The sequence below is a fragment of the Archocentrus centrarchus genome, chromosome 1 (assembly GCF_007364275.1).
Source record: "Archocentrus centrarchus isolate MPI-CPG fArcCen1 chromosome 1, fArcCen1, whole genome shotgun sequence".
NCBI lineage: Eukaryota > Metazoa > Chordata > Actinopteri > Cichliformes > Cichlidae > Archocentrus > Archocentrus centrarchus.
This window is the reverse complement of record NC_044346.1, coordinates 13,094,758-13,121,279: the sequence shown is the minus strand read 5'-3', so window position 1 is coordinate 13,121,279 and position 26,522 is coordinate 13,094,758. Positions and strand designations below refer to the sequence as shown.

Genomic DNA, 26,522 nt, shown 5'->3' with positions numbered 1-26,522 from the left:
GAGCAAAGCGCACCATAGCAGTTTAAACGCAGTATTTAAATCGCAGGCTGTTGGGGTCTGTGCTTTTTCTTTTAAAGATTTATCATCTAATAGTGCTGGAGCCTACCCTAGGCTGGGGTCACAAATGGGCAACTACACCTTAAATGTTGCCTCACTTTACCACGAATCTGTGTGACAACCATCAGAGTCAGTAACCACAAGTTCAAACTAAGCTTTGAGATTTTAGAAATAATGAAGTCTCTGCCGATTTTGATCACAAGTGGACTTTTATTCGTTGGGATATATTATTGGTAAAGTGTAGGCCATACCTTCTTAAGGTCTAATATCCAAGCGCTTTTCCAATTTAATTATTCACATCATCGGATTTGTTTGGTATGAACCACACCAACACACAATATAACCAAAACACCTTTGATATGACATTACAGTATATATTTGCAATTAAAAAATGCACTGAAAAGATCTCAGTGGGGGTCTGCAGTATAACTTTCTCTTGTGCCCTACTTGACCCATTCGAAAATAGTCCAGAATCTAAAATCAAGTTGAAGTTATAACTCAGCTTTCAAGTTGCATGCCTGAGTTCATCACAAACTAAATAATGGATCAGTCATGTGTAGCTATCAGAGCTGTTGATAGTTGTTTCAGATTAGAGTGTAAATGTGGGCTTCCTGGTTGGCAGGTCAAACCAGTTTTTATCAGTTTGATCCAGTGACCTGAACAGAGATGTCAGATTTCTACTCTAATAGCCTTAGCGTCCTGTCACACTCCTTTTGTTAATGATGACAACAGGAATTGTGTTCCTCATACCAGCACGCTGCATGTTCCCTGCTCTTTTGAAGCACAGAAGACTGTCTTATGTAAGCACAAGGATGAGGTGATACTGACAGCTCCCCCCTGCATTTTCAGCCTTTTACACCATATCCAGTCAGGATGAGGCCCAGGCTGTTACCCACATGACAAAAAGATTGCACACTGGTGCCAGCTAAGAGCACAGGTCAGAATGGTTTGGCGCTGCAGTTCATTTCCCTTTATTGTACTGTTTTCTTTAATAGTCTTAAGACACCTGATGCAGATAAAGAGGCAGGACACCAAGACAAGGAGACAACAGTTGCTTTATTATATTCCCACAGCTGTATTAAGAGTACAACTACAGCAACATAGGATTTGAAAGTGCAGAAAGGTAAACAATCCAAACACAACCAGACACCCAGCACTGCACAACAACCAACATACAGCAGCACTTTAGATGGTCCATCCTTTACTGGAAATTGGAAGTGTACATATTTAAACATTTGAGGATCCTTAAGTGGATAGTCTTTAAATAAAGTGACTTTAATTTTTATTTTTTAATTAAACAGTGAACTAAACGGATTTGTGATGGTTGTAAATCTAAACATTTCAACAAGAACTTCAGTTTTCCACAGAACTTTCAGAACCACCACCAGTGAAAACATTGCTGCCATGTTCTGAACAATGGTTGGATTATGCCTACAGATACATTTGGGCTATTAAAAGAAACACCACAATATGAACTCAACCACACAGCAGCTAAAGGTCTTCAGAAACAACTTCCCCTAACATCTTTTTCCCCCTCCATCACCCTCATTGGCACAAAAGGCATTTTATCAGTCCAAGTTTGACACACATGCAAAGAAAAATTTGCAGTGAGAAAGACATGTGCACATGAGCAGTGGTAATAACCACATGCTGTACAGATTCACAGTTAAACCACATTAAACTGCATGAAGAGGCCAGTACTGTTAGTGTCTGCAGAACAAAGGGCTCCGATTGTGTTTGTGTACATGTGTTACTGCTAAAGGTTTTCATGAGATAAGAAATACGGAAACAATGTGCTTTAGTGCATAGTGTCTGCAGATGTATGTGCACACAAGGTTGCTCAGGGTGCCTGTTGATTGTTTGCCATGAGAACGCTCCAGAACATTTTGGTTTACAATTTGCTCGATTTGGTGTCCTAGTGAAGATCTAACTGTGACAGAGAGCCACAGCAGAGAAGCGCACTTCACCTTTCTCCCTTTCCATAAATCCACAGCAGATGTTGGCTGCATCCTAGACATGACCAAAAAAAAAAAAAAAAAAAAAAAAAAAAAAAAAAAACTCTTGTTTGTTAAGTATTCAAGACACTCCACTATATTTAACTACTAAAGTATTTTACAAATTGAAACGTGCTGTTCAGAATACCAGACAGGAGAGACTGTCCTGAAGGTGTGCAATTGTATTCAGTTTATTTTGCCACTAATATTTTCACACACTTCAGTAGACACTGGCAATATCACTAGTACAAATGGCCTGAAAAAAGTTAAAATTAGCAGCAGTAAGATTTATTAAGTCAGTGTGAAGTTTTACAGTGAACCAGTTTAGTGAAATGCATCCTCTGAACATTTAACAGCATTACATGTTGCATGTGCAGGTAGCTCTGAAAGCAGCAGTCAGACTAGTTACGCTTTAGTGGAACTATAGTACCAGTCAAATGTTTGGACAATGTCCTAACATGACTGGTACTGCATTTTTACTGGAATGAAAGGATTTAACTTCCTAGTAAGCGGGTGATTTTCAATCAATACTATGCATTTACTGGGAACTAGTTGAGCATGCAACACCATTGTCAGGTGCATTACTGCCACCCTCTGGCAGTAGATGCATATTACAAAACTTGCTTAAAAAAAGTTGCATTTTTAACATTTAATAATTTTAATGCCAACCCCCTGCTTCAGAGGCTAATCTTTAGTTGCCCCTCCATGAATTGTCACATTCATGCCAAGTACATATAGGGTCCCAGTACAGTCATTACTGTTCTTTAAGCAAATTGGTAAATTGTGAACATTTAGCATATTTTGTGTTTCCTTGCCAGCTTTGTTATGTAATATTTTAAAATGTAATCTCATTGTAATGACCCAAATGCTAATGTTTAAATTGATTTAGCCTAGTTTGAGTGAGTTAACACTCCCACACCCTCTCATGGTTTAATACAGCATGACTCAGATGATATGCTGAGAACAGTGAATCAGTTATATTCCAAGTCTGTACAAAGTGTTGAATAGTTGGATTTACATACCTTTATGAAGGACTCCCCTTTGGTGGGACCATGGTTCACTGGTCCATTCATTTTCCCATCTTGAGAAAAAATAAAATGAGATTAGACTCTTTAAAAAAAAAAAAAAAAAAAAAACAGTAGCGGGACAGGGATGTGCACAGAGACAAATGCTTACCAAATTCATACAGTTGTCCATTTACATTGACGAAGGCAATAAAGTGAAAGTTAACTTTGTCGGCTTGTGGCTGTGAAGATAGACAGATTGTTAATATATAAAAATGCAAAGCAAAGATGCCATAAACACCAGTTTAATACAAAGCCTCTGCCCTTTTTAATACCCCACACCCCAGCTCACATGTGAGCTATAACCATCTAATTGGCTGTTTCATTTAAACTTTTGGAAATAAACTTGACTGAACCTGATGACCTGGATGACAGCCGTCTCATTTAAAGTGGTCCAACACAGGTCTAACATGTAACTTGTAGTCTAAAAGTGGTGCAGTGTGTGGATATTGTGGTAAAGTGCCTTACCTGACACTGGCCCTGTGCAGCTATCTCATTGTGAGCCTCACAGATTGCCTAGAGGGGAAATGTATATAACAAAAGCTTTTTTTTTTTTTAAATTACTTTCAATCAAAAAAGGCAATCAGCAGTCCAGATAAACTGGTTGTATAGTTGAGTAAAAAAGTGAAACTCCCATTTCTAGCAAAGGGGATTTAGCAGTGTGTGGCGCCCCCAAGTGACTAACACTAATACCATTATGCAACACATTCTAGAAATTCTAGACCATTAAATGAACTCGTCGCATCACATCTGAAATACACTGCTTGTTAACAGTTATTCACTTTAACAGACCACAAACTCACTGACACTAAAATATCTAGATGCATGAAATGTGGGCCACCTGCTGAGTAGCAGTTTTCTGACATTTAAAATGTTTGCATAACATGACTTAAAATATTTATATACACACACACACACACACACACACACACACACACACACACACACAAGAGGACAAGGCATGGTCAAAGTGAAGCTTAGTTAAAGCATCTGTTGTCATATGCAGAGTTACAATTTTCCTGTACAACTAATCTGATTTTAGGCAACAGGAGTCCTTTAGACAAATTATACTCATACTCCAGATATGAAAACCTTAAGATCAGGCTAATTTTTAAATCATTTCAGTTTGCCCAATGGTTAGGCTCTGTGTCAGTGTTCAGTCGTCCCTAAAATCTGTATTAGCCTGACTCCAATTATCTGCTGATTAGATTGGCTATAAGCAGTTTAAAAGTATACTCCACCTGGTTCTTCTCCAGCTGTTTGGCACGGTCATCAGGAGACATGTTTGCTGTCTCATCCAGAAACTTCTTCAAGGCAGAGGCACTATCTGAAAACACCAACATGAGATTCAATAAGTGATTATGCATATGAAGCTGAATCACAGCGCAACAGCACCATTTTTACAGTTTATTCAGTACACTTTATCCATGCATTTTAGAACTACAATTCAAAAATTCAATGAGGTCTGTCTATTTAATAAATTTCCAGACAGTCAAAGCTAAAGTTATCCAGTAAAAATTTGAGCAAATCTGTTCCTACAAAGTCACCAAAACACTTAATTTTAGTAACCAATTTGAATATTTATTCACACATGTTCAGTTACTGCACCAGTTCCTTTTTGCACTCACCAAAAGTCATTTTGTCTTTGTTGTTGGCCACAGCATGCAGCAGGGCAATGGTGCCACAGGAATTGACTGCTGTCTGCTTCAAGAAATAAGTCTCAGAGCCTCCTGAAACCTTGTCTGCCTGCTGAGCTCTGAAAGCCTCATGCTGCCCCACACACACACACACAAAAAAACAAACAAAAAAAAAAAAAAAAGACAGTCATCACCCGCCGGAGAATGCTGTGTGCAGCCAAGGCTACCACTTAACGAACTAAATGATGAAATATAAAGAGCCACATGAGGGGAAAAAAAAAAAAAAAAAAAAAAGGTGCAGTGTAGAAATTGTGCTAAACTACTCAGACAATTGGGATTTCTTTGGAAAATATACCCTTTTCTCCACATTTATAGAGACATGGTCTCGTAAGTACCACTATTTGTTATTAATTCCTGTACATTTAGGCCGTTCAGTCTGTACATGTTAAGCTAAAAATAAAAACATTTGCATTAAAAATGAGAAAGCATTAATATCTGCTGATTCATTTCCTCGTCGCCATCCCTCTCACTCCCCTACCCATCTAACTTCTAGCCATGCCCTCCCTGCATCTCTCTGTCACCCCATCCGCAACAGCCAGTATCCACCGCCTCACCCCACCCTTCCAGGAAGTAGTCAGCGCCACCACCCTAGCATTACCTGTTGCGTCAAGGGGAAGAGCAACATCAAGGCACAGCACGGCTTCGGGACATCGGAGAGCTGATCACCCTCAAGCCCCAGCACGTCGACAAAGCGCCAGCTTTCACCAACGCCCAGCTTGCACATCATCTGAAAGGCACACCAACGACGAAATAAACGAGAATTCCTCAACAGTTGCACATTGATACAATGATGCTCCAAGACAATAAGCTGGTCAAAGATGCTGCGTTACGCCGGACCAGCCAGGCCACACCCTTTAGCCCAGACAGTGGGGCAGCCGCGGGAAGGATGCTGCCGCCAGTTAACATGGGATAACGATCTAACTCGTGTTAATTTCCATGCGTTTTTATTATGATTTAACGCTTTGACCTGGATAAATAACAGTGCAACTACACCACTATTGGTTTATGGGTGTTGCGTAGTGGCCTAGTGGTGTTTTAATGTTAATCTCTGTAACAGCTCGCCGCTGTGAAACTTACCTGACGGTTGGGTCAATCAACGGTTATTAACAGGTCGCCATTACTCGGCGGCTAATGTTTAATTTCATACGCACCTTGTTCAGCGTCTGAAATGACAAACAAACAAAACAAACACCGATAAGACGAAAGTCTAGTATCTGTGAAAGCGTCGCTGTTGTGATTAGGCGCTCATCTTACCTCGGGGTTGAGTTCCATCGGGGTCCACTCCATTGTTGCTAAAGTTGTACTATATTTATGCTCTCTCGGTCTGCTATCTCGCTTATAACGGTAACCGCGCGTGTACCCCTATTTATTGCTGCTGATCATACCATTTACCGACAGACGCGGGGGTGAGCCCTGATCAAATTACCCTCGGTGTACAGATTTAGTCAACTCCCTGACAAATATCAGACAGAATAAGGCTCAAAACTTAACGTTTTACACGCTTGGACTCCAAAGTACACCATAGAAAGAACTTTATGTTTATAAAAGTGGATATTCGTGAAATGACACCTCTAAACATGAGATCACTCTGGGTAAATCACGTTGTTTCTAGAAAGTAAGTTATGACGTATTGATCATTCCCTATCAACAATACTTGCGCAGCCTATATCACTTTAGTGAGCGATAAGAGTAAAACTGTCCAACGTTTTGCTGCCTGCAGTTCTGTCTACTGCATATGCAATAAGCTAAGCAGTCAGAACAATATTCATAATAGCATGGAGAAAAAATATTCCAAAAAATTATTTAAAATTATCTTAATTACTGAAACAAATGTATGCCCATACCAAATTAATATTATTCTGGTCTCATTGCTGTATATGGTAATTATTTTTGCAATTTCTCCTTTAAGAACAGCTGCATGTAAGAAACTAAATAGCATATGTGCGTATGAGACGAGGTTCGGTTTTTATGTCTTTGCAGTAAGTAAATCCTGAATTCATACAGCTTGTAATCACATGTTATGACACACCGGGAAGTGAGTGATTAGTCTGCAGCCAGAAGTTTTTCTTGTCTTTAAATCTATATATGCAATTTTCTTGTAAATCTGATTTGATTTTTTTCAAATGTGGGGGCTTTCTGCTACAGGATAATGTATTTAACTATCCATCAGCAACATCAGGAAACTGTCTGCTTTTAAAAATAATACTGAAGAAGAAAAGTGCTACAGACCGCAGTTACTAAATGTGACCTTGGCCCCGGGTGCCAGTGGGACTGATTCCATGTGACTTGTTATCCCTGCTTTTCTGAACCTGTTTATTTAGTTTGGTGCATTTCTGTCCTATAACAACTTGTCTGCAGATTCATGCAGATACTTGTCTCTGTAGGCGAGGCTAACCCATTGAGTAAATTGTATGTGTCTGCCCTTGTCCTTTTGCCATTGGTTCCCTTTCCTTCCACCTGATGGCACAATGATATAAGAAATGAATGTAAGCAGTTATGGTGGTATGTGCAACTGAAGTGGCTTTCAGAGGCAGGGTACACCCTGTATAGGTCACGAGCCTGTCACAGGACCAACACAGAGAGACAGACAACAATTCACACTCACTGGCAATTAAGAATCACCAATTAACCTAACCCCAGTAAGTGCATGACTTTGGACTGTGGGAGGAAACTGGAGTATTCAGAGAAAACCCACACACAAGGAGACACAAGGAGAACATTCAAACTTAACACAGACAGGCCCAGGCCAGGGTGGATTTGAACCCAGACCTTCTAGCTGTGAGGCAACAGTGCTAATTACCACACCACCCTTACCAAAGAATTGGCAAGTCAGTCCTTCATTTATTCATGTCCTAAGTATTTACCTTTTCCCATGCATTTCCCTTACTGTCAACCTTTGTGTGCATTTGTGTCTCAGCTGTAGTGACTTCCTGTTTTATTTTGGTAATTATAATTCCTCGTGGGTCTTCTTGTAATTTACTTCCTCTGTGTTTGTTTTCTCTCTGTCTGCTCCTCCCTCATTGGATTCACCTGCATTTTTGTTGATTGTGTGTTTATAGCCTTATTTTCCCCTCTGCTTGCTGTTTGCTCGCCAGTTTTACTGCCAGTGTTCTCCTTATGGTTGTCTCCAGTTTCTTCAGTTTCTATTTTATTAATTTCTTCTTTGGACAGTCTTATTCTTTGACTCTTAAGTCAATGTCAGTTTTCATTAAAGCTCACCTTTTTTTCCTAAATCTCGCCATGTGCCTGCTGTGTGCTGCATCTGGGTTCTCATTTTAAATTTTATAACAGGATCGGCATGTACATTGCACTGTGGCTACAACATGTATGCTTTAACCATGCAGAAAATACAAAACTACACACCAGCCACATCATAAGGTACACCTCTTCAACTGCTTAATCGAATCAGCCAATCATATGGCAGCAACTCAGTGCATTTAGGCCTTGTAGAGATGGTCAAGACAACCTGACAAAATTCAAACTGAGCATCAGAATGGGGAAGGAAGGTGATTTTAAGTGACTTTGAATGTGGCATGGTTGTTGGAGCTATGCTATGATGTCAGTATGGACCAAAATCTTAGTACATTGTTGAAACTTTACAGTTAAAAATATTAAGGCAGTTCTGAAGGCAAAAGAAGGTCCATCCCTTACAAATTGTCTGGTGAGGTTACATTGTACTGTGGCTACAAGGTATGTTTTATTCATACAGACTGGATTTTAAAAATGTGTTTTATTCAGACGTGTTGATGGAAGATTCCAGAGGAAGGGGGGAGCTTTCATGTGGGTGGGGTCACAGGTCAGACTGAAATGGGTAGTTGGTGATATTGTATATGTTTGTGTCCACTTGTGTCTAGCATGATATATTTACTGGTGGGTTTAAAAGGGGGAAAGCACCACTGAGCACCAGTCTATAGAAAATCCAGAGGACAATAGGAGAAAGAAGAGGTGAAAAGAGAAAGCTGACATATTGGGATGCTCCTCAGATTTATAGAATATTCCTCCAGTCACACTCTGGAGGTTTGAGTGGACTGATTAAGATCTTCGGTCTTGGGACTGGTCTTCAGTATGATCTTGAAGAAACTTGATTGAAGTCATTATTTTTAGCACCCAGTGTCTGGGCTTCACGGGAGGACTGCAGCCTCTGAAGATAAGGAAAAGCAAATAATTACCTGTAGACAACAAATTAAAACTTGGACACGATTACTGAACATCGCCGTAACTCAACAAGGCAACAGTTTCAGCCCACTGACACCTGCAGACAGCAGCAATCTGCCCTTCCTGCTGCATCTTGTGGAGATGAATGGTGTGTCCCCTTTACGAGCAGGTTGGGGATGGAGCACGGTGGTGTACTGTTGTCTCTTTGCCTCGCTCAGCATGCTGTTGGCTCTGTTACTCTGGTTCTTACTCAGAGAATTACAACACTTCAGAGGGAGAAAGTGACTAACAGCCTGTGAGACATTGACCTGCTTCCGGAAGCAGCCTGTTTTCTATTTTTTTTAATCGATTTTACCAATTTATGAGGTTGTGGCATTGTGTTTGAAACATACTACGTATCTTTAAATAAACAGAAATAGTATATAGAAATAGTTTATTGATACATATTATACATATATCTGTAGTATGTTTGTATTCATGGTGCAGTGGTTAAGTATTTCAGACTGTAGCTGTGGGGAGCAACTGCTGAGGCTTTCAGAACTTCTTCTGACAAGCGCATGCTTAAAGTCCCACTCCAGTTAAAAAAAAAAAATCTTTGCACAGACTATGTTCATAAAGTTGGGATGTTTGACCTTCAAGATGCACAGTGATGTATGTGAGATTTGTAACTAATGGCATGCTGTCAGAGTCATGGTGAAGGGGAACGTTTTTTTCATTTGATACCTGAACATACCAGAAGTATCAATCACGACTTCTCTGAAAACATCACATATGCCAAAAACGCAGCTTATATCCGAGTGTGATGTGGGAAATCATGTTTTTATATTTTCAAAATAAAAGTATTCAGTTGTGTGAGGTGGTGTCAAAATGTGAATAAATCTATCGCACATAACTTATGTGTGTTTTAATAGGTGAACACACACTCTGCCTCTGTCTGTTTGTATAACCTCTTTGTTTGAATCGATCACTTGCTCTCAGTTTACTTGGTGACTTATTGACATGGCATGAAGATTCCCAGCATGCCAAAGTCGGCGGCTACAGAATGAACAGCATTCACGGTCCAAATTATATAACGGTGACATTATTTATTGATTGCATTTTTTCACAGTGATCACATGCTTTTGTCAGTCTCCACCGATATGAATACCTGCTCGCTCTTAAAATTCACCTGTTTTTATACTGTATAATATACAGCATTGCTGGAGGCCAGAGTAATGCCATCCAGAGTAAGTATCTGGTTTAACACCATGTTTCTAAGATTTGTGGGGCCGAGCACAAGAACTTCAGTTTTATCTGAATTTAGAAGCATCCAGGCCTTTATGTCTTTAAGACATTCCTGCAGTTTAACTAATTGATGTGTGTCATCTGGCTTCAAGGATAGATAAAGCTGAGTATCATCTGCATAACAATGAAAATTTATGCAATGCTTTCTAATAATACTGCCTAAGGGAAGCATGTATAATGCAAATAAAATTGGTCCTAGCACAGAACCCTGTGGAACGCCATACTTAACCTTAGTGTGTGAAAAAGACTCCCCATTTACATGAACAAAGTGGAGTCTATGAGATAAATATGATTCAAACCACTGCAGTGCAGTACCTTTAATACCTATTGCATGTAATAAAATGTTATGGTCAACAGTATCAAAAGCTGCACTGAGGTCCAACAGGACAAGAACAGAGATGAGTCCACTGTCAGAGGCTCTAAGAAGATCATTTGTAACCTTCACTAATGCTGTTTCTGTACTGTGATGAATTCTGAAACCTGACTGAAACTCTTCAAATAAACCGTTCCTCTGCAGATGATCAGTTAGCTGTTTTACAACTACTCTTTCAAGAATCTTTGAGAGAAAAGGAAGGTTGGAGATTGGCCTATAATTAGCTAAGACAGCTGGGTCAAGTGATGGCTTTTTAAGTAACCCTAGCCACCTTGAAGGCCTGTGGTACATGGCCAACTAATAAAGACTGATTGATCATTTTTAAGATTGAAGCATCAATAATTGGAAAGACTTCTTTGAACAGTCTAGTAGGAATGGGATCTAATAAACATGTTGCTGGTTTGGAGGAAGTAACTATTGAAGTTAACTCTGAAAGATCAACTTGTGCAAAAGAGTCTAAACAAATACCAGCAGTGTTGAAAGCAGCCAAACATGAAGATAAATCTTTGAGATGGTTATGATTAATTTTTTCTCTAATGTCTAAAATTTTATTTGTAAAGAAATCCATGAAGTCATTACTAGTTAAAGTGAAAGGAATTCTTGGCTCTACAGAGCTCTGACTCTTTGACAGCCTGGCTACAGTGCTGAAAAGAAACCTGGGGTTGTTAATGATGAGTAGTAAGATGTCCTGGCTTTACGGAGGGCTTCTTTATAGAGCAACAAACTCTTTTTCCAGGCTAAATGTGTCATGGTCCTGGGCAGTCTGCCTAGCGTTTTGTGTTTAGTTCTGTTTTCTCTAAGTTTTGTTATTTCCTAGTTTGTTTTGGTTTTCATTGTTCACCTTAGTTCTGGTTTTGTTATCATTTGTGGTTTTCTAGTTCCCCTTGTCCCTGTCTCTCCTGCATGGTCTTGTGTCTATTTTGTCCTTATGTCTTACCCTGACCTTCTGTGTTTTCATATTGAGTTTTATTCCCAGTGTTGTGACTAGTCTGCGTTTCTGTCCCTTGTCTGAGTCTCTGTCTGTTTCCCATTGCCGTGCTCCCTGTTTAGTTTTCTGTGTGTCAAGTCTGTGTATACTTTGTTTAGTCACTTCCTGTTTTATTTTGACAGTCTTGTGTTCCCTGTGCTTTGTGTTTAGTTTTGCTTCCCCTGTTATTACTTTCATTTGCTTTATCTGCTGTGCCCTGCTGTTTCCTCTTGCCCTGATTACCTGATGTGTACTTAAGTCCTCAGTTTTCTCTGTTTATTGTTGCGTTGTTGTCTATGTTCCAGTTGTGTGCTGCTCTGTTCCTTGTACCCCTTAGTTTTAGTTCTAGCAACAAGAAATGATCAGACAGGAGGGGGCTTTCAGGGAATACTGTTAAGTCTTCAGTTTCTATGCCATATGTCAGGACAAGATCCAGAGTATGATTAAAGTGGTGGGTGGGCTCTTTTACATTTTGAGAGAAGCCAAGTGAATCTAATAATAGATTAAATGCAGTGTTGAGGCTGTCATTCTCAGCATCTACATGGTTGTTAAAATCACCCACTATAAATATATTATCTGAACTGAGCACTAAATCAGATTAAAAAGTCTGAGAAATCAGAAAAACTCTGAGTGAGGACCAGGTGGACAATAGTAACAAATAAAACAGGTTTTTGAATTTCCCAGTTAGGGTGGACAAGACTGAGAGTCAGGCTTTCAAAAGAATCAAAACTTTGTCTGGGTCTTTGATTAATTAAGCTGGAATTGAAGATTGCAGCTAATCCTCCTCCTCGACCTGTGCTTCGAGCATTCTGACAGTTACTGTGACCCGGGGGTGTTGATTCATTTAAACTAACATATTCATCCTGCTGTAAATTAAATTAAATCATTTACTAACAGGGACTTGGAAGAGAGAGACCTAATGTTTAATCATTTTATTCTTTGGTGCAGTTGAAGAAGCTATATTATTGTGTTTGAATTTTTATGCTTAAATAGTTTTTTGCTGATTTTTAGGTTTGTTGCTACCTGTGCAGCCTCTGCAGGTTGCTTCATGCTACAAGTAGTGACACTGGCCTTAGCCAAATGCAGAACTAATGAAAAAAACAGCTGGAAAAGATGAGGAGGGAAAAAATGTCAGTGGCCTTAACCTGTTAAACCATTCCAGTTTTGGGAGTTGTGTCACTGTTGCCCCTCTAGTGCACCTGTGGTTAATTTAATTAGAACCAAAGCAGTTGAAACTGATTAACAACCCCCTCTGCTACTTACCTGATCAGATCAATATCCCAGAGGTTGAACTGACTCAGTGTTTTAATCTGATTAAAAGTGTTACTTTATTTATTTGTTTATTCATTGAGCAGTGTGTTACTTTGCAAATATACTTCACTGGGCTGCCCCCATACAGATTGTAATGATATTCCTTCTTAATCTCTAAATAAGCCAGTAATGAGCTGGAGGCACGGTAACCTAAATGTGACGCCTGTAATTCAGTTTTAAAATGTTTCCTTTGGAATTAAAAAGTTACCTTTTGACACACAGTAAAAAAAAAATATATGCTCCCATACTTTATGCATATATCTGCCTGACGACATTAAAATTTGTATCAATAAAATAGAAAAAAATATATGTGAATTTCTTTTTTTACATCTCACTTTTGTTACACAAGACCTAGAAATAAATTATAAAATTTACATGAAATTTAAATTAAACTGTTATCTCAAATTGTTGAAATCACCACCTACTGACCAATCAGTTCTCCAGAAAATAGCGTCACCATTCCTGGAGGATCCCTCAGACCTCTGCAGGCAGAGCAGGAGGGTCCAAAGTTTTTCAGTAGCATCTAAAGTCTTTGTGCTTTCCTGATGAGTATCAGTAAGAATCACAGATTCTTAGACGCAACTTTATTCTTTGATTTTATTTTTTCTGTTGGCAGCAAACAATTTTACAACAGCTTTATTGTTCTGTACATGTTCATATAACATCCTAAAACAGGACACCTACGCTGTACTTGCAGACCTCAGATCAAATTTTTACATAGACTGAGCCTATATTTGAATATTGTTTTCATATTTAATCTTTACTCTCAAACCCTTAAACAGCACCAAGTCTGCAGCTGAGAGAATAAAAACAAACTGTCAGGATATGGCTATGTTCAGAGTTTCGTCTCCTTTATTGGGCTGTAGGACGGTAACCTTACATGTTTAAAGGGATCTAGTTTAAAGTTTCAAAGCTCTAATGTGCAGCCATCAATCTTAGAAATACACAGCAGCGCCGAGGGCACACCCAGCAGTATGGATTTAAAATGTTTATTTTACTGCTCTGTGCGCTAAATCACCAGATTAATGATTTTCTGGAGCATTCGCCTGTTGTCCTTGTATTTTACTGTAATATTTTAATGCTTTTTGTAGATTTTTAATCACCCTTTGATAATGTCTCTGGTGTAGGTGGCACAGGGATAATTTTCTGTGGAAAAAAGTCATGTGACCCATGACACACCCCTTTTAGACAGAGGCTGCCAATGCCGCCCTTTTATGTGAACACAAAGGGGAAACCCTGGTTTAAGAGACTGAAATAACGATGTGCTTTACTGCAAATTGCTCTTTAACTTTCCTTGGAAGGTTCTAGTCACCGTGACTGAGCCTTTGCCTTGGATTTGGTAATTAAAGAAACAACCAGGTGTATTACTGAAAACTGTGCTTATTCATTCTGAACTATTCTTACACATTCTTACAGTAGGTCATCCAACTCATTAAGTTGCTTTTGAAGGTAACATTGTAATGTGTACCCAGTTGAAATGAGATTTGCAGAAATGAAGAGTTGAGTAACATACTACATTAATATTATTAGCAAGGCACTGTATGCATGACGTTATGCTTGAACAGAATCACCCCTGCACAAGAACAAAACTAGATCTATTGTCTCACTGTATTTGCTGCATAAATGTATTTGGAGTATATTTGTCTTGAACCTGTGGGTGTTTCTATAAGCAGTGGGTTCTCAGGACATTTAAAGCTGAACTAATCAATATTAAAATATTTCCACTGGATCATATGTCTGTTGTTGCTCCATGCGGTCTCGTAGCGTCTTTCAATTTTGTTTGTTGCACAGCATCAAACACCAGACAGAAATGGCTACTGTGTAGCTCTTTGGTACTTTTTTCATGAATTCCGCATCCAGGTTGCATCATGAACGGATCTGCTCTCATCAATTTACGAAACTAAACACTATATATACATGTGAGCCAAGGATTATTATGGGAAAGGACTAGGAGTTGCAGCATGTATGTAAATCGCTTTAGCCAGAAACGCCCTTTGCGGGTGAACAGCTAGAAGTTTCCCCCAGGGGACGGAACCAGAATATTAGAGCTGTCAGGAGAGAAACACACCTATAGGCTAAACTCGCTATGCTGGTTTGAAAATAGGCGCCGTTTGTTTAAACAGAAACTTTATAACCTTTGTCAATATTGTGTTTTCAACTTGTTGCTTCCCCAAGTAATGCAGCTTTGCGCAGAAGCAGGAACAGAACGTCACACCCGTGCACGCAAACTGCTCCAAACCTCTGCCCCCGTTATAATGTCTGCACTATGAAATAAAGAGATGGAAACTAAACGTTTCCACGTTTCACCGATTCCCTGTTTGCGACTCCACTACAGAAGAAAACATTTCCCAGAGGGCTTAGGAGGAAGGCAGCCCGTCGGTCCGTGCGCACCGGGGTGTGGCACACGTGTACGCGCTCACTCACGCACATATAGTTTTTCCAAGTGGGTTTCTGCTCTCTGATCTCACTCTGCTCCTCGCTTCGCTTTCTGCCGGGTGTCTCCGTCTGCTCTCCGAGCTTCATCTGACAGCTGCAGCTCAGCGGTGAGTTCCTCACCTTTGTTCATTCTCACTTTTACAGGAATCTACAAAGATCGTATGTCAAAAAGTGATTTCCGGTATTTGCCAAAAAAGGATTGCGCGTGTTAAACAGTTGTGACTTGTTAGCCTGTAATCTTTCAAACCTATGCAAAGCATATCTCTCATGAATGTTATCAAATCATTTTGAGCTAGAAAGCACAGTCCTGTCACAAGGTAGAAGCTGGCTGCCAGCCGCTGCTTAAATTTTCTTGCGCTTCTATCCCAAGTTTTATGTTCGTGCTCCTCCGTTGTTGATTATTGTTCAATGGACCAAAAAAACCAACGTGTAACATTTTATTTAATACGTGGCATCGTTATGTAGAGCACTATGACATATCACAATTAGATATTGTTTAATTCAAAACAAAGTTAGGGTGTGTGTGTGCCAGTGTTGGGGAGGGGGAGGGGGACTGGTGTTAATAGTCGAGATGTCTTCTTTGATCCTATGATATTGAAAATTAATTAAAAATCATCTTTGACAGTTGACATGAAATTCTCACTGGACTCCTTTCTGGAACATCCGCTCTACAAGTGTGCATAGTTTCATTTCAAACCGCCGCCTTATTCCCGAGAAAATAGTGGTAACAAATGGAACAAAGCGCAGTGAAATATGACAGCATCATATTAAAAATAACTAAGACAAAACCCATCCGTGATAGATGACATGAAATTCTCAGTGGGTTCCTCTTCTGGGACACCCACACTTTGTGTGTGCTGAGGTTCATTTCAAACCGCTGTAATATTCCACAGAAATAAAGGACAGTTCTGTTCATGTTTCACTATGCCATTCTGATTTAAAAAAAAATTAAAATATTCCATATTAAATATTCATTTCTTTTATTGAAGATCAGTTTATTTAGCTAATTTTTCATTTACATAATATAGTATACAGAGTACAGCTGAAAGTTATCAAACACACACACACACACACACACACACACACACTAACGGCACAATAAATCTAGGGAGCGTTAGCATAAAACTTTGGGTAGAAGCGCAAGAAAATGTAAGCGGCTGCTAGCTTGACCGCGGCTCCTCTCACTTGACCACAGTCAGCTTCTACCGATTGACTGGATTGATTATACTGTCGGTACAACAACGCAGAGTCATAAAAATGCTTGCAAAACAGGTCATTTCTTTACTTTACATGTAATCCCTTCAAACATTCAATTGACTACAATCTATTTAACAATATGAGCAAATATCTTACACATTTTTTAAAAAAAACACACACACAGAAACATCACAAATCACATTTTGGCAATTGACCAGACCCCGGTCTCCACCTAATGACAAAATGTAGACCAGACTGGACAGGAGAGCAGGAAAGGTTGCAGAAGTTTAACTGTCATAAAGACATTTTGTTTAGTCTCGATGGCTGATAACATTTCTTTATTCTCAACAGATCTGCTTCTTCCTGTCGTTGGAAAAAAACCACCTTAAAAGACTGTCAAAATGGTGAGTCACTTCCACTCCACACATTTCTCAGCTGTCAACTCAAAGAAACACGAAAAATGTGATATAAAATGGACACTTACTGAAAAATAGGATTTTGCAGAAGTCTTGTGGATTAAAACCGTTATTTATGCAAATATGTGACTCACTGGCTTCATTTGAGGAAGTTTGGTGTATGACTCATGTGGGCTCTGCTCCATTCGGGTGGGTCTTTTCTCCATCTCTCCACCTCTGTGTATGTGTGTTTAATACACAGCTTCCACGTCTGCTCTGAGGTTTAAGGCCAGCCTCCCACTCTTAAAGGGGAATTTCTTGCAAGGGTGGAGTTATACTACGTTAACCTAAAAACAGTACTCAGCTGTGGTGATGTTCTTTTCCTGATAATTTAGTCTGGGGGGCCATGTTTGCAATGACGTGCATACAAACTGTTGTAATAGACACTTGTCTACGTGTCTCTACACTGAGGACCATTATGTGTGCATTCAAACCTGATATATATCAGCTAGACCTCTACTGTTCTCCAAACACTGGCAAAAAAAGGCATTAATGAAGCACACCTGTGCACCTTTTTTAAAGAATATGGAGTTTATATTGACTCATTCTCACATGCACAGAGCTGCTTCTGTAAATATTTAACTACAGCACATAATGTACAGCTGAAAATGTTCCACAGCAGATTCACTGTGCAGTCCTGTTTGAGTAGTGTTTGCATAAAAGCAAATGCACTGCCTAGATGTTTTAATTTTGTGAGCTTTTCAAATGAAAATTAAAAAAGGTAGTAGTGATGATAATAATAATAGTAATAATACACAGCATCTTTAGGAGGCACTGGGTTTGAGGTTAGAGCTGTAACCAGGATCTTAGAATAAAGTATTATGCACACCGGAGCTCAAATGTCCTCACAATAATAGTACGGTTAACAATGAGCTGGTTTATGGTGGGGGACTTCCTTTTGTAAAAGCATTACTAGGTGGATTGTGTACAGTCTCCATGGCAACAGCAGCCCGTAGTGATAAGATGTGTTTTTACAAAGAGATACCGGCTGCGACGCCGTTTGTTTTTTACATTCAGGGTTAGCGCACCTCCATCAGGAGCCCCCACCCTCCGGTCATGCCTGAACCTGCTGAGGGGACTCAGGGTATCATTCGGTGTATATACTCCAAACCTGATTCTGGCATGCCAGTGGAAATGATCTGCACTGTGTTGTGTCGTTGTGGTTTAGCGACCTCCTTGTCCAGCTGTTTGTCCGAGGAGTCATCCTCACATTGACTGAGATTTGTTTAGCGTGCGGTGCTGAGTGTGTCATTTCTTTCTGCAGAAACAGACAGAATCCCGATTGTTAGCAGTGACTTGGGTTTCTTTGTTTTGTTTTTTTTTTTTAATTCCAGATTTTCAGGGTCAGAATTCCAGAAACATTCCAGTGGTTTTCCCCTCTAAACTTTCCTCTGACACTTATGAGTGAGGGAGTGTCTGGAATCAGTGCATCGTTACAGCGAGGGCCAGTTTTACTAAAAAAATCAATGTTAAAGTTAATGTTTTTTCAGTGTTATCACACACTTACTGTCATCACTACAAATCAGTCTGCAGTTCCCAACTATTGTTTCTACACTTTGAGTAATTATTAACCTAATTATTGAATTACTTAACAAATCTGCAATACAGACAGAAAGTTAAACTCTGCTGGGTTTAATGTGAATGCTCATGTGCTCATCTGCATGTGATTCTGTGCTGCAAGGTAAGTCCATCCATCCAGACAAGCTAATTTAGTGACTCATAAAAGAGGGAATCTTTTACAAGGGGATGGGAGTAAAAAGCATAAGGGAATGTGTTTTACGTATACACAAACGTGAGACTAAAGATTGATAGAATCTAATCTGTAATGTTGTGAAGAAAGGAGAGTGGAGAGTGTATTTATCTAAGCACAAATCTGGAGTAGGTGGACAAAGCTATGTGCATAAAGTAAACCTCTATGACATGATGCCAGTCTAAGTCTGACATTTGACACTGTGATATGTTCTTATTTATCTCAGGCAGAAAAGAATATATGTGGGTTTAAATATCCCAATGAAGTTCAAACTGAGCATCAGAATGGAGAAGAAAGGTGATTTGAGGGACTTTGTTGGTTGTTGGTCCCAGACGGGCTGGCCTGAAAATTTCAGCTGATCTTCTAGGATTTTCCTGCACTAAGGTTTACAGAGAATGGTCTGAAAAAGGCAGCTCCCTGTTGATGCCAGAGGTCAGCAGAGAACGGCCAGACTGTTCCAAGCTGATAGCAAGGCAACAGTAACTCAAATAACCACTGGTTACACCCAAGGTATGCAGAAGAGCATCTCTGAATGCAGATGGGCTACAGCAGCAGAATACCACACCAGGTGCCACTCCTGTCAGCTAAGAACAGGAAACTGAGGACACAATTCCTACAGGCTCACCAAGACTGGACAATAGAAGATTGGAAGACTGTTGCCTGGTCTGATGAGTCTCAGTTTCGGCTGCAGCACTCAGATGGGTCAGAATTTGGCATAAAAGACATGAAACCATCCTTCCTTGTACCTACAGTGCAGGCTGCTGCTGCTGGTGTAATGCTGTTGGGGGTGTTTTCTTTGTGCACTTCAGGCCTCTAGTACCAACTGAACATCATTTAAAGATCACCGCCTACCTGAGTATTGTTCCTGACCATGTCCATCCCTCTATGACCACAGTGTACCATCTTCTGATGACTGCTTCCAGCAGGATAACACGTCATGTCACAAAGCTCAAATCAGCCCAAACTGGTTTCTTGAACATGACAATGAGTTCACTCAAATGTCCTCCACAGTCACCAGATCCCAATCTAATAAAAGAACACCTTTGGAATGTGGTGGAACAGGAGATTGAGATCACGGACATGCAGAGACAAATCTGCAGCAACTGTGTGATGCCATCATGTCAATATGGACCAAAATCTCTGAGGATTGCTTCCAGCATCTTGTAGGATTTCAGGCAATACTAGTGAGGTGTACCAAACAAAGGGACCAGTGATTATTTGTTGTGTGTATTTACACACATAAAGGTGCAGAAATTGAGAGTCTCTGTGGTGAGGTAATTGGGTGCAATATAAAGAAGAATTTTAGTTTGAAAAAATGGCAGCTTTGGCCAAAAGTAGAAAAAAAGATTAACCTTTTCTGTCCATGTCTTCCATGTTGCAGGCCAACAAAGGAACTGTAAAACCCAGCCAACATTTCAATGCCAATGCAGACGCAGAGGTCCTCTACAAGGCCATGAAAGGCCTGGGTAAGTTGCTCACGTTTATTCATACATGCAGTTAACAGACTATCAAGAGAGTGTGCTGTGGGGATTTCTTGTCAATGTAGAAATCCCTGCTGTTTGGGTGGAGCTTCGCACAGACAGCAGTGACTCACCAACATGTGAGCAGAGAAACTTGAGATGCGTCACTGTGAGCAAACACATCTGCTGACGTTGACTGCAGGCTGTAATTATGTGGGATGAATCCACCTAGGCAGTGGATGCCCATTGTTATGTAATGTGTAGATCATGTGACAAACACAGCTTGGCTGATGAACAATGTTTACTGCTGTAGGGACCGACGAGGATGCCATCTTGCAGCTGCTGACGGCTCGCAGCAACGCCCAGAGGCAGGAGATCAAAGCCAGCTACAAAACTCTGTATGGAAAGGTCCGACCGCCTCTTGAACAGCTTTTATTTCATTGAGCACATGAGCTGCTGGAGCTTCAGTTTAACTGTCACTGTGCCTCAGCTGAGCAAAGCTGTGCAGCAGCCACATTTAAAGGCACACTGTTTATACCTGCTACAAACTGCCACACTTTAAACCACTGTAATCTCACTCTCGCTGAGCCGTATTGCATCATTCCAAGAATTCCAAGAGTATCGTTGCAGTCTTGGCACTTTATCAAGAATTCCAAACGTATAATCCTTCAGATCTAAAATGCAGATAATACTGAATAGAACTGAAACCAGTCATCCACAGTGCTCCAGGAGTTAAAGAAATTACAAAGTACAAAAAACCCTACATTTTCCTATATTTGAAAGAAACATGCTGTGTGTATGTAGAAAGAGATCAGTCTAATTTTGCACTCAGGCTTTAGGAGCTGTATTGGTTAACAAATCTGGCATATTAACTTAAAAGGTGATGAAATGATTATATATCTGATGTGTTTATGTCAGGCTCCATGCAGCTAAATCAATTAATTAGTCAAGATAAATTTCACTACTGAGAAAAGTGCCCTTTAATGACAAAATCAGCACAGTGAAATCACTGCAAAAAGGTTAACATCTTTACCTTTCTTCCCCTTATTGATTACACAGTTAGCTAACACTGCAGTCAGACTGCAAAACAATTCTTAAATGTGCAATAAATTAGAAGCTAGTGCCAGCTGCTGGCATAGCTAGCACGGCTTGATGTAAAAAAAACGAAACATCAAACTCACAGGGTTTACTTCTTGATATGCTGATCTTATTGCCTGAAACTTTGGCCATTTTTAATACAAGTGTCTACCACTGCATAAACATTCCCCTCTAAAGTTCACTGTGCCTGTTTCAGCTGTTAAAGTTTTAGAGGATCCCAAAAACTAGAAATGTGGAAACTGCGCAGGAAACCTGTGTTCTGCTACTAAACACAAGTTCTTGCTAATAAGAATGTCATAAACGGGGTACTTTGGCCTCCAATGTAGTCTCTCCTTGAATGCTGTATGCTAGGTTTTACATTTGGGCTGTACATGACGCAGAAAACTAAAAGAACTTGAAGAAAAGTTTAAATTCTGCCTCCTAACCCATTTCAGATGATAATACAAGCTCTCTCTGAAATATGTCAAGACTTTAAAGTGTGTGAAGATATGACATCTCATCATAGTCCATATTGTGTATCTCCATGTCAGGATCTGATAAATGACCTGAAAGGAGAGCTGACTGGTAAATTTGAGACGCTGATCGTAGCTCTGATGACTCCACCCATTGCTTATGATGTGACATTACTTCACAGTGCAATCAAGGTAGGGGCTGCAGTGACAGATATGAAACTGTTAACAATTCTTACACACTGGTCTTCATGTACAGACCGAAATTTTAGCAGCGATAGCGGTTGGAAACTCACTTGGTATCTGTGGCATTTCCCACTTTGGCCTTTAGGGGGCAGGAACAAATGAGAAAGTGCTGGTGGAGATCCTCGCCTCCAGAAAGCCTCAGCAGGTGAAGGACATCATCGCCGCATACAAAAAGGGTAACACGTGCACTAAACAAAAACAACACATTTCCAGGCAGATTATACAGATGCAAATATATCATCGGTATTAATCAGTCAGAAAGAGTGATTACTGTTTGCTATATGAAATATTTATGGCATTAATCAAGTGGTAAACTCTATTACCCATTGGCTTCCAAATGAGTTACATGATTTTATACAGTACAGTGTACGGTTTATGAGCAAATGGACTTTTTAACTGTGCCTCAATCACAGCAGTAGAAGAAGAGAGCAACCCTTTCATTTAGTCCATGCAGATGCACTGAGTTCTGCTTAACAGAAGCAGCCAGATCAGGAATGCAAGATGCAACATGAAAGCTCAACCCATCAAAAGAGTGTACATGTTATGGATCTGTGTGTGTGTTTGTGTTTGTGTGTGTGTGTGTGTCCATGTGTCCCTCAGAGTATGATGCTGACCTGGAGAAGGATGTAACCGGTGACACCTCAGGTCACTTCCAGAGACTTCTGGTTATTTTGCTTCAGGTAAATATGAGCCTCTCTCCTCTCCTCTCCTCTCCTCTCCTCCTCCTCCTCCTCCTCCTCCTCCTCCTCCTCCTCTCCTCAATTAAAATATTTTGTCTCTTCTCAGGCAAACAGGCAGACAGGAATCCAGGCGGAAACCATTGAGAGTGATGCTCAGGTAGTCTTCTTTAAACATTTGGTTCCTCAACATCAGTGGCTTCTGTACCTTTTGTTCTCAGGGTGTGATTGTCACGTGTCTGGTCACTAGTTCATCTAATCTGTGGTGATGGTTTGACTCCCTCTGTTGGAGGGCACAAGCAAAACTTCCCTTAAAATGTTCTGGTGTTCATAATGAAATATATTAATAGAAATGCAGAAGCAACTGAAGGAATCTACTAATGCAGAGTTTAGCCAGGGATGAGCAAATAGATCTGTAGTCTCTGTAGAAAACAGCCTCCTGAATTTGTCTGTTTTATAATGTAGATCACAGGTCAGTTTCTCCAGTGGGAGAGGAGTGCATATCTGTGAAATACTCGTGTTGACCAAACATGCAGAGCAGGTCACTACAAATACAACTTACAAAATACAGAGATTTGGTGTAGATTTACTGTACTCCATAAAGAAATGTTGCTCAAAATGTGGTTCACCACATAAGATGAGGAAGACGGTACAGATTGTGAACTTCTAGGATCACAGTGATGATCCTGACAGACATTTGCAGTTTTTCAAGCCTGAGTGTTCTCCTGTAGCTCCATCATAGACATTATTTTCAGGCGTTTCTCCCTGTGAGAAATTAAAATGTACCTTAAAGAAGAAAAGGCAACTAGTTTGCATATGCTTTACGATAAAACTATACTATACTATACTATACTATACTATAAATGAGTTGTTTTGTGATTTCAGGCCCTCTTCAAGGCAGGAGAGGAGAAATTTGGCACTGATGAACAAGCCTTTGTTACCATCTTGGGCAACCGGAGTGCAGAGCACCTTAGGAAAGGTGTGTGTGTGTCTGTGTGTCTGTGTGTGTGTCTGTGTGTGTGCGTGTGTGAGAGAGAGAGAAAGAGAGACATCAGGGGAAAAAAAACAAGAGTTGGTATTACTGGATGTGTTGACTGAGTGGTCCAAGCTGTGCACAGTCTTTTTCACTCTGAAACTGATGAAATCATCAGTGTGTGATTGGTGAAGATTAAGTGTTAAGATCCACTCACTGCCAGATGTTCTTATAAAGATTTTCATATATTTGTAAATGCTGCAACCTGCAACCAGTTATGTTGGTTGTGTGTTGGCTCAGGGAAGCATGTGTTTATATAACCAGATTTACCTGAAGTTAGCTTTGATCTGAAGTTCACTCACTTCCACTTTCTGTCATAGGCTCTTACATAGTCCTGCACATTTTTCCTATACAGGATCTCAGACAAACTGATTTTTCCCTGCGTTTTCAGTATTTTCAGACCAAGCTGCACTTAATATGTGTAAGAGTAAATTTTCTTGTGAGTTCATTTGTCGCCAGAGCTCCCAGACTTTACTGACCAATGATTTTGTTTGTCATCTAGTGTTACTCAGTAAAAAGCTGAGCCTTCCTCCATGTAAAAAGACTGGGAACACTAGAACTAACAGAGGGAATCTCTGAAATGGTCTTTAAGTGCAGCGTGTCCAGTCTTTGTAGGTTTCACTTAGACTTCAGGTGTGCAATGTAATTGTGCTGTTGTTTCACATAATAGTTATTCTGACTACAGACTTATTTGGAACCTTCTTTGCGTTCCAGTATTCGATGCTTACATGAAGCTCTCTGGATACGAGATGGAGGAGAGTATCAAGAGAGAAACTTCTGGACCCCTCAAGGACCTCCTTCTTGCCGTTGGTATGTGTACTAGACAACTCGCTAAAGTTGTTCTCATAATCTTATTTAATCCCATCCATTCTCCACTATTTTGTAACTAATACTCATCACTTCTACTTCCTGTTTTTATCCTGTCCTATCATAAATCCTGATTTACAATTTTCTGCATATATTTGGTTTTATAAACTCAGTAACACACCAAGAAATGTACATATTTCCAGATATATAAACCGGACACACACACACACACACACACACATATACAGTACTTATGCATACATATCATAAGTAGAAAATAAGAGTAAATAATTGGTGATAACAGCCAGTCAAAGTACTTCTTCCTTCCTGGACCTTGTAAAAATCATATTTTTGTACTGCTTTCTAAACTGGGTTATGCTTGTACATTGCTTCAGTTCATCACTCGGTCTGTTCCACAGCTTCACTCCACTTACTGAGATGCAAAAACTTTTTATTGTCTCAAGGACAGAGATGAATTTCCTTTCTGGTTTTCTTGTACAGTGAAGTGTGCCAGGAGCGTTCCTGCCTACTTTGCTGAGACGCTGTACCACGCCATGAAGGTGAGACAACAAACAGGTTTGGGAGCGTGAAGCTAAGCTATCTGAATCTGTCTGCATGTATGCCATATATATTTATATAATTATTCCTAGTTTGTGTTCAGGAGGTTGACAGCGCGGTGGTTAGCACTGCTGATCTAGAAGGTCTGGGTTCAATTCCAACTTGGCCTCCCTGTGTGGAGTTTGCATCTTTTGTATGGCCTGGGTTTTCTCCGGGTACTCCAGTTTCCTCCCACAGTCCAAAGACATGCAGGTACTGAGATTAGGGTTATTGGTCACTCTAAATTGCCCATAAGTGTGAATGGTTGTCTGTCTCTCTGTGTTAGCACTGTGACAGGCTGGCGACCTGTACAGGGTGTACCCTGCCTCTTGCCCTATGATAGTTGGGATAGGCTCCAGCCCCCCCCCCCCCCCGTGACCCTGAACAGGATAAGCAGAAGAGAATGTATGGATTCCTAGTTGTCACTGTGGAGTTTGTGTTCAGGAAGTTTCCCTGTAATCAGAGTGGAATCTTGAGTTTACTTCATATATTTTTTATAGTTGTGCTGTGCATTGATGTTTGTGAGGTGGATAGTCACTACAGTGTGTGTTTATGACTCTGTCTCAGGGTGCAGGCACTGACGATGACACTCTGATCAGAGTGATGGTGACTCGCAGCGAGGTGGACATGTTGGACATCAGATCTGAGTTCAGGAAGCTGTTTGCCTGCTCTCTGCACTCAATGATCAAGGTATACACATGTGCTCACTATTTATACTGCCACAGACACACCTACACTGTTTGCCTTTTCTCTTAAATTGTGTCTGTGTGTGTTTGTTACAGGGAGACACCGGCGGTGACTACCGTAAGGCCTTACTTGTGCTCTGTGGTGGCGATGATGCGTAATCATGGCAATAATCACTAACAGGAAACAAACATGAAGTGCCTTCTGGGGCCATCGGCTCAGTGAAACAGCAAGCTAAAAACAACAAACAAGTCTTGGTTCATTACAGCAAAGCTTGTATTGGAGAGATGACCCATAAGGTCTTTACACTATGATTCCAAACCGTGTCTTTGAAAGGTAGCTAACATTTTGTTAACATTGATACAGCTTTTTGTCCACTAATCTCTTCATTATATAACAAAAGACGTATGCAGAAGAATCAGAATTCAATTGTCATGTTTGCACTTTGTATGGCAGAACCAGTACATGCAATAATAAATGGTTCATTTGATGAAGTTCATTGGTGTCTCATTACTAACACTGGAGACAGTGCAGTGGTTTTGGTATGGTGTACTGGCTTCTCATGCCCACAGGAGGGCGCTGGAGCAGCTTTATTAGAGAGGAGATAAAATGTTCTCACTCCTCAGCACTCTTTACCAAACAGGTGGGGCACTACTTAATTAGTTCAACTTTTACATCAGGGAAGAGCTTTAAGAAATAAAGATATAAAATTACAGGGAAAGCACTGGCAG

The 26,522-nt window shown here is 40.2% G+C and overlaps 2 protein-coding genes across 4 annotated transcripts; one reads left to right on the top strand and one right to left on the bottom strand.

Annotated features, from left to right (window-relative positions):
• Positions 1-1,094: 1,094 nt before the first annotated feature.
• On the bottom strand, positions 1,095-6,209 carry uchl1 (ubiquitin carboxyl-terminal esterase L1 (ubiquitin thiolesterase)). 2 transcript variants are annotated; one of them, XM_030739467.1, is made up of 9 exons: positions 6,067-6,209; positions 5,964-5,975; positions 5,411-5,539; positions 4,744-4,885; positions 4,357-4,442; positions 3,584-3,631; positions 3,228-3,297; positions 3,074-3,132; positions 1,095-2,067 (listed from the first exon to the last, which is right to left on the bottom strand). In XM_030739467.1, exons 1-9 carry the CDS (start codon positions 6,097-6,099, stop codon positions 1,984-1,986), a joined length of 663 nt encoding a protein of 220 aa, XP_030595327.1. In that variant the 5' UTR covers positions 6,100-6,209; the 3' UTR covers positions 1,095-1,983. The 2 variants fall into 2 exon arrangements, with proteins under 2 accessions (XP_030595327.1, XP_030595336.1); XM_030739476.1 differs by having other exon boundaries at positions 5,890-5,975; positions 6,067-6,114.
• A 9,093-nt stretch (positions 6,210-15,302) lies between these two features.
• anxa5b (annexin A5b) lies at positions 15,303-26,288 on the top strand. 2 transcript variants are annotated; one of them, XM_030727967.1, is made up of 13 exons: positions 15,303-15,445; positions 16,887-16,939; positions 20,122-20,206; positions 20,514-20,608; positions 21,829-21,942; positions 22,079-22,169; positions 22,594-22,673; positions 22,780-22,830; positions 23,556-23,649; positions 24,418-24,513; positions 25,012-25,070; positions 25,675-25,797; positions 25,890-26,288. In XM_030727967.1, exons 2-13 carry the CDS (start codon positions 16,937-16,939, stop codon positions 25,950-25,952), a joined length of 954 nt encoding a protein of 317 aa, XP_030583827.1. In that variant the 5' UTR covers positions 15,303-15,445; positions 16,887-16,936; the 3' UTR covers positions 25,953-26,288. The 2 variants fall into 2 exon arrangements, with proteins under 2 accessions (XP_030583827.1, XP_030583818.1); XM_030727958.1 differs by lacking the exons at positions 15,303-15,445; positions 16,887-16,939 and having other exon boundaries at positions 20,113-20,206.
• Positions 26,289-26,522: the final 234 nt, after the last annotated feature.